At 38.3% G+C, this 9,016-nt stretch overlaps 1 protein-coding gene across 1 annotated transcript in view; it reads right to left on the minus strand.

Annotated features, from left to right (window-relative positions):
- LOC134678321 (uncharacterized) overlaps positions 1–8,421 on the minus strand; it is a 55,916-nt gene extending 47,495 nt beyond the window's left edge. Inside the window, exons 1-2 of the mRNA XM_063536849.1 lie at positions 8,253–8,421; positions 7,560–8,182 (exon numbers count right to left, since the gene is read on the minus strand). Of these exons, the coding sequence (XP_063392919.1) occupies positions 7,560–8,182; positions 8,253–8,379 (750 nt within the window). The 5' untranslated portion in view covers positions 8,380–8,421. The remainder of the gene's footprint in view (positions 1–7,559; positions 8,183–8,252) is intronic.
- Between the last annotated feature and the right edge of the window lie 595 nt (positions 8,422–9,016).

The raw sequence follows: 9,016 nt of genomic DNA on the forward strand, positions 1-9,016 counted from the left end.
ATGACAAATCTGGCACGCGACGGAAACTTACATTTAAACCGTTAATTTCTAATCGAAATCATCTATCAAATTTAATGATGTATCTATGAATAGGAACTAAATGGTAAAGCTCAGCTCTGGCGCACTTTTTATAGGTTGGGTTGGGTCTAATTTAATTTAGTTTTAAAAAACTACGCTGACGAGCGGATGTATCGTGTCGTCTATTTCAGTGTCAACGTAAGTAGTACAAGCGACATAGGTTATGGGGCATATTTGGTAGAAACGATATCATAAATGGTTTTGTCCTAGATTGTCTATTACTAGTACCTACATAAACGCACATAAGATGAAGTATGTACGTAAGTATTAAACGATAACTTTGTTTTAGTGCTACAGATTTGTACAATGCAAATATAGAAAAAAAGAGTTATACTCTTTTCGCGGCTTAGTTAAAACACAACTCTAAGTATCTACTTATGATTCGGTTAAATTATGTTCTAATGTATGGGCAAGAAAAACTAATTATAGCCAGCATTCTATGAATGTAGTATGATACCTTTGGATATGGTGCTTTACGCACACTAGCGTCCCTCCCCCTCCCCCTGACGCAACCCCCCCTTTTAGCATGAAATATGTCCCGGTTTACGGTTTTCTTTTATTTTTGAGAAAAGTATTAGAGTTAGGAAATAAGTGTCAAGGTATGAAATAATCCTTAACAAATTTTAAACAAAAAAGGTTATATACAACTTTTTAGTAAGACTCACCATATTCATGTATTAACTTGTTGAAGTTCATTATAAGTTAGTACGTGATAGTACTGAAAAAATCTTATACGGAAAATAAGCTTGCAAGGTTATTGTCCTGTATGATTTCTTTTAGTACTATCACGTACTATGTTATATTGATCTTCTGCAAGTTTCTCAACTGTTAAATTTTGTCGAAGTTCATCTAGCCATAACATGAATATGGTGCGTCGTATCAAAAAAATGAATATAACCTTTTTTGTTTACAATTTAATAGGGAACATTTCTTTCATTGACACTTTTTTCCTATATTGTATACTTTCCCCAAAAAACAAAAAAAACGCCCAACCGGGACATATTTATGCTAAAAGGGGGGGGTTGCGTCAGGGGGAGGGGACGGGACGCTAGCCTGCGTAAAGCACCATACCCAAAGGTATCATACTACATTCATAGAATGCTGGCTATAATTAGTTTTTCAAAAAACACAATTTGACCGAATCATTAAACTATTTGTAGCTTAAGTAAAAAGGTAAATTCACAACGATAATATGTATATTTTAAAGAAACACAGAAGAAAGGTTTAAAGCTCGCCGTTCACCTAACAACACTCAACGAGGTGTGTACGGCAGTATAAAGCAATCGTAAAGTCCATTTGGCGTGAGGCGTTATGCAGACTAATATTGTCGTTAGAAGCTTTTGTTTCCTGAATCACAGCTAAATTAAGACAGTAACTTGATTTCAGACATTAGAAATACGCTGATTTAAACTTTTACGATTTTACACATTATTAAATTGTACAACGCGTATTACATTTAAAGATTTACCCCCGACGTTTCGAGGACGGCGTTGTCCCCGTGGTCTCGGAGACGACAGGCTAAAGTTGACAATTGACATCAACATCTTCTAGCCGCGCGAGGCCAGGTAAATCTTAAAATTACATTCGCGGCTTAAGTCCCGTTGCACAATTTAATAACAATTAAACTGTTGCATAGGTATACTGAATACTAGAACGCCCATCACTGTCGAGAGAAATCTCTACTCGGAAATGTATTCGGCAGTGACTTTGGGGCGTTGTAATACGCTACTATTGATGCTGACTGTACACAAGCAGCAGCGACGAGTTTACCTGTGTTTAATACAGGCCAGACACTATCACAAGTAATGACATTACAATAAAAAACCGGGCAAGTGCGAGTCGGACTCGCGCACGAAGGGTTCCGTACCATAATGCAAAAAAAAAAAACAAAAAAAAACGGTCACCCATCCAAATACTGACCACTCCCGACGTTGCTTAACTTTGGTCAAAAATCACGTTTGTTGTATGGGAGCCCCATTTAAATCTTTATTTTATTCTGTTTTTAGTATTTGTTGTTATAGCGGCAACAGAAATACATCATCTGTGAAAATTTCAACTGTCTAGCTATCACGGTTCGTGAGATACAGCCTGGTGACAGACAGACCGACGGACGGACGAACGGACAGCGAAGTCTTAGTAATAGGGTCCCGTTTTACCCTTTGGGTACGGAACCCTAAAAATACGATACTAGTGTCAGTATCGTAATTGGAATGAAGGAATGACCCGAATGACGGTTTAAATATCTTGGTTCAGTCGGGTAATCATACACGCATCAAAAAAATTACAGGTTTTATCTGAACTCCAAAGTTGTCGGGTACTGGAACATTTTTTTCTTTATCCTTCATAACTTTTTTTATATTTCCCACCCATTCGGATTGCTCTGTAAAGTCTGTAATAAATATTCCCATGCCTTAAGGCCTCATTTAGACGATGCGAGAACTCGCATGCGAGTTTCATTACATTGCGGGTTTTGATCGGTCGGTTGAATTGGACGTAACCAACAGTCCGCAATGTAACTAAAATCGCATACGAGTTCGCGCGCCGTCTATATCAGCCTAATGGCTGTCTAGGTACTGATCGGAACTGTACTGTGCCATCGTTGTAAACTTCGTTCAATTACGCATCCCTCGTGTAGGGGTAGTCCGAATGACTCAAAATTATTATTCTAAAAAATTTCACTCACAACATCCCCCCGGTTATATTTCAAATGTGTCCTTCGGGTGTAGTGTAGCATTATACCGATATGGGTTAGCATTATGTTTATTATGGTGTTTTGCAATTTGTCATCCTGTTAAATTAAAAGAGATTATGCAAGAGTTATGCAGTTGACTCTACGGTGAAAGTAAATTAACTAATAGCTTACCCATGTATTTTAGGTTTTTAGGGTTCCGTACCCAAAGAGTAAAAACGGAACCCTATTACTAAGCCTTCGCTGTCCGTCTGTCTGTCTGCCTGCCTGTCTATCTGTCTGTCCGTCTGTCTATCTATCTTCAGGGTGTATCTCATGAACCGTGATAGCTAGACAGTTGAAATTTTCATAGATGATGTATTTCTGTTTCCGCTATAACAACAAATACTAAAAACAGAATAAAATAAATATTTAAGTGGGCCCATACAACAAAAGTGATTTATGCCGTTTTTTGCGTAACGGTACGGAACCCGTCGTGCGCTATTCCTACTCGCACTTGGCCGGTTTTTTTTTATTAGGTCAGTGTTTTGGTTATAATGGCAGAATTTATGACGATCTTTTAACTATATTTCCAAATTTTCTGTAACTCCACTACACTCTGAAGGAAGGGCTCGAAGGGCCGCATATCTCGGGTGCAATCGACCTCTTTTCTCCCTTGGTTAGTAGACTATAGATAACAATCAATTTGACCATCCGCTTGACGGACGAGGGCTAAACAATTCAATTAGAAGTGCCAGGTGTCGACGGCATTAACATTCTATATTCATATCATAATAATTATCAATAGAGTAACCCTCTTCGAGACGTTCCGTGTTTTAGGGCGACTTGCACCATCCCACTAACCCGGGATTAACCGGTTAAATATGGAGTTACCATGGTTACCAGTACAATTTGACACACGGTTAGCGGTTTAACCGCTTAATCCTGGATTAGTGGGATGGTGCAAGTGGCCCTTAGTAATGTAGGTCGCCTGGATGCTTGACTGCAATGCCAACCAGGGATGTTGCGAATATCCGCATCCGCATCCGTAACCGCGGAACTTGCGCATTATTTTCAATAACAAAATCGTCTAGATCCAGAAAACTCGGCCTAGTTACTGTTAATTACATACAACGCACAAATACTAATCGCATCTTTTTTTTAAATGAAAATTACTAATATTCGACGTTATTAAGTACCTACCACAAAAAGCCGATTCCCACCGGCTTGCCTGTTTTTGGACATTTGAGCAGAGTTGTAAAGGAAATATGTAAGCTAATTAGCCCCGGCTTGACTATGGATATGTTTGACGCGCCGGCCATGGTACCTACCTAATCTTGACATCCGCGTCCGCAAATGTGAGCCTTTAAATATCCGCATCCGCGGTTGTCAAAAAATCTGCATCCGCAACATCCCTGATGCCAACAACCTACTCATTATCCTACTCTAATTAGTTTTTCCCAGTTTCAACTCACTAAGGGTATCCGGAAGAAATAAAATCTGGAAAAACTGATTGTTGCCTGGTAATAACGTAAAATCCGTATAATAGTGCACTTCGCTATTAAGTTTGCTTCGCATTCTTTAGTGTAAGATCAGTTAAACTACAATAAATAATAAAATGTATGTTTTATATATCGTTGACATTTAAAAGGTAAAAATACCCTGAAGTTGGGGTCTAAATATTAGTTAATACGCTTTTATTCCACAATGTCGTTAGTGAATGAGAATTTAACACATTTACGCTTTCTTGGAATAAATTGGGGATAATGGAGTCCATCCAAACAGGTGCTATGGTCGCTGCGGGCGGCCGGACCTCAAATTTGTGTAATTATTTAGGCCCATTCAAAGCAATAATTATGTAAGTAAACAGTATTGGTGGCTTTTTAGGACAAAATGATACTCTAACCAGGGTCATAATTAAAACACGATTATGTTCGATGCAGTTACGTGGATAAAAACATTAGGACAGCCAGTGAAAAGTAAGTTAGATTTTGTAGTAGCGATAGAACAAGAAAGAAATTATTGAAGGTTTGTGTTTTTATACTTGAAATTGTTAATCAATGTTTTTTGATCAGCTTGTTTTATTTGAAAGCCCTATTACTTTTACTAACTTCTTTGTTTTAAGGTCTGCACTACCTAATAGGCACGTCAAAGTGTTGCCCATATCAAAAACATTCTCAAAAGTATCAAAAGAGCTTAGTTGATAGGTAGTTGATTCTCACAGGTGCATTCTGATTTTAATAACAGGTTATGAATTAGATCTGGATTAGTCATGGATATGATTTGCCAGTGTGAAAGTGACATTTCTTCAACCAAATACGTCACTATGACACGGACAGATCACATCCATAAGTAATCCAGATTTAATTAATACCTATACTGCAAAACGTAATTCAATACCAAAAAAAGTAAGACAATGTTGCCACTGCAATAATTTGTTTGTAAAATAGTAAATTCGTTTTGATAAATAATCACGCTAAGATAATTTATTTATTAGTAATTTTACTCCTACGATTAAAAAAAAGTACTTATTATTTACTTATTTTTACAAGGATCAAGACGCGCTAGTAAAAAAGTGGCTAAAATGTTTTTTTTTGGTGTTGAATTACGTTTTGCAGTTAAGTCTGTTGGAATGCTCCTTTTAAGGCAGGATAATAGGATCGGGACAGTAAAACCAGTGGGTATCCTAACTATCCCGTTTGGCACGTGCTAATGCTTTATTACCCGACTACGGCGAAGCAAAAAGGTTATAGGTAGGTACTGAAACGAGATTACGCTGACGAATACTTATTTATTAGGGTTCCGTACCCAAAGGGTAAAAACGGGACCCTATCACTAAGACTCCACTGTCCCTCTGTCTGTATGTCTGTCTGTCACCAGGCTGTATCTCATGAACCGTAATAGCTAGACAGATGAAATTTTCACAGATGATGTATTTCTGTTGCCACTATAAAAATAAATACTAAAAAGTACGGAACCCGCGGTGGGCGAGTCCGACAGGCACTTGTCCGGTTTTTACCTTGACGTCGTGGACATGGCTTTGTGCTCTTGGTAAAATTTTATAAGGTTGACGGTTTTATAGCTAATTATAATTAAATCCGAAATTAGGTAAGTACGTCTTTTATGAAATGCATCATAGGTATTTACTAACTTGTGTGAATATCATAAAAATCTTTACAGGAAGTATTTTTACACTTATGGGCCTATATAGTTTTGTGAATTTTTGAAATTGTGAAATTCTAGGAATCTATTGGCCACGGACCATTTCTAATATAAGGTTATGGGAGCTGACGGGCCAAAATCCTATCGACAAGGAAATTCTCCTTAGGAAATGGCGCTGGATAGGTCACGTATTGCGAAGACCAGACAGTTACCTGTCCAAACAAGGTCTGACGTGGCATACCTCTGGAAAAAGAAGACCCGGTCGTCCACGTACCACCTGGAGGCGCACAGTCAACAAAGAGGTGGCATCCGCTGGCCTCGACTGGAAGAAAGTCGAAGAGACAGCGCAGGATCGACAACAGTGGAGAACCCTTCTGAGAGCCCTATGTCCCTGATGAGGGATAACAGGATACCATCACCATCATAGTTTTGTGAACCGCCTAACCCCATTAAGGGCCAGTTACACCAACCATATTTGATAGACTGATCAACGTCAGCTGGCGCGCCCCGGCGCTTTACTATGAAACTTTCCATGCATAAAAATTTTGCGAACTCTTTAATGATACGAACAGTTTGGTGCAACCGACCCTAAGTCATCATAATGTCTGTCTAAAACAAAAACAGAGTCTGTGCGGAAAGAGAAGAGTCGTGGAATGTCTGGGACCCAATACATTCCACAACTCTTCTCTTTCAGATCCATAACTAAAAAACCCTGTGTCCACAAATAAGTAATGTGCTTATAATAATAATAAGGTATGGCCTTGAAAAAACTATATGATGTTACTGCCCTCAAAAGATTCGGGCAATTCTTTTCCGAGAATTGTGTATTCCCGGAAAAGAAAATCAGTCCTGGGAGCACATCCTCAGTGAGAGCTAGTGTCAAATGTTTAGCTCTTATAGAATAAATTATCTACACATCCACCAGTATGCATCTCTAATGGATCCACTCTGGATGGCCCTGTACCACCTACTAACTTATCAGGTGACAGAATACCCTAGGAGCACTCGGGTACATGGGGGTGCTACTCCCCACAGTGTAATCCCTGTGTAGACATTTTTATTATTCTTAAGCAATCATAGTAATATTGTCAAATTAAATTTGCAGTTACATATAATTAAAATTGTCCACTAATGTACCCCACTCACAGCCGCAATTTTTATTGAATAGCAAAATTTACATTGCATAGCCCTGGGGAAAGTATTCAAAGGGAGACTTGTGGCTTTAAAAAAACCTGTTTTAAGCACATAGAAAAATCTCAATTTTAAGTTGATGCATCTAAATATAATTCATGATCAATGAACCTAATGTAGCATTGTCACATGTGGTTAACCAACCTTAATATGGTCTAGAATGGGTATCGGTAGCAAGGCTTCCTTAGAATTTAGTCCACCAACTGGCCTATATTTAAAAAGTTGAATATCTTATCTTACAGATATATGTACTTTGCCAAAATCTAATTAACACTCCACAACATGTACACTCATATACATCAGAAGATCAGCACTGGAAGTTGCCAGAAATATGCATAGATGAGGGCATTTTGTGACATTTTCTTCTCACTAAGTTTTTTTTACGTATGTCTATTGTCTGTGTTTACGAATAAAAAAAAATCTAATCATTCTGTACTAACAATGAATATTGATTACTAACCTGTGCACTCAAGTTTCCGCTCACTTGATGTTTTAGGATGTCTCCCTCTGAAGCCATCCTATTAAACATCTGCTTCCGCTCCTTCACCGAGATCATCTGTTCATTGTCAACCAGCGTGCTTTCACTTTTTGATATGGCAGTAGATGACAAGGGCTCGACTATTGGCACCTCACTGTCATCATTTGGTGTTGATAATGTCCGTTCTAGGTGAGCTACAGGTATACTGGTTCTTTTTTCAGCTACTTTGTCAGCAGATTTTCGCCTTGGATGTACTTTGGGTGGGACATCGTCAGGTGAAATGTCGCTGGGCAGAGTTAAGCTGATGCAAGACTCACTCTGATGCAGCGGGGAGGGAGTTTCAGTACTTGGAACAGCATTATTTGGCTGGATTAAATTTGTTAAAATACTAAAGTCTTGATTAAGTTGTAATGGAGGCGGGGGCTGGTACGGCACCGACTGGGTGTTGCCTTCAGACTCTGATACACCGTCATTAGCAGCCATCTCTTCTTTTTTACTGTTGTTCGGCATGTACTTCTTTTTAAGTATCAACCATTTCTCATTGTGCTGATTCTTTATAATAGCCAACGCATTAACGTGTTTCTTGAAAGTGTTCCTCGCTTCATCTACAAATATTAGTCATCTATTATTGGTTCTATGAAGACAATACAGGATAGTATTCAGTTGTTTACGTACCTCTCATGTCGGGATTCATAAGAAACACTTTAAAATGTTTTACCAACTCATAATTTGTCACTTTTCCATTATGTGCTAACATGAACTTTAATATTTCGTCAAAACTTAACTCTGTCGGAGTAGACATTATGTTAATAAAATTATTATAAAATAGTTTAGATAACAAATCAACTTTCCTCAAAACTACAAATGTCAAACACTGAGTTCTCTTCAAAGTCACGACGACGCCGCTGTACTGTCATCGGTTACCGTATTCTTCTTTGGTCCCCAGTAACCAATCAGAATGGCTCATTCAGTTAGAAACTTGGCTGTGATTGGAAATTATCCGCGGCTATTTGTACACCGAAGCTTCAAAGCGTTCCGTTTTAAGCATAATTATGTCAAGTTTATACAGATTGTTTTAATAATCGTAGGTTCATTTTCTATCGCACTCCATACGTACAGGGCGTGCTTGATATTATAGTTGGTCAAGTAGATCTTGTCAGTAGAAAAAGGCGACAAATTTGAAAAATGTAGGCGTGGAGGTATATCGTCCCATAGAAAATCTGAATTTCGTGCCTTTTTCTACTGATAAGTTTAGCTTGACCATCTATAGAAAACTTACTAGAGTCGGACCAAGAAAAGTCTGCAGCGGATTTGATAGGCCACGCAGTGCAAATGTTATTTATACGTCATAATTTCATAGAAATTTGATGTTAGAAAAAGGCGCGAAATTCAATTTTCCTATGGGATGATAATTCTTCGCGTCTACATTTTTAGGGTTC

Source organism: Cydia fagiglandana, chromosome Z (assembly GCF_963556715.1).
Source record: "Cydia fagiglandana chromosome Z, ilCydFagi1.1, whole genome shotgun sequence".
Lineage (NCBI taxonomy): Eukaryota > Metazoa > Arthropoda > Insecta > Lepidoptera > Tortricidae > Cydia > Cydia fagiglandana.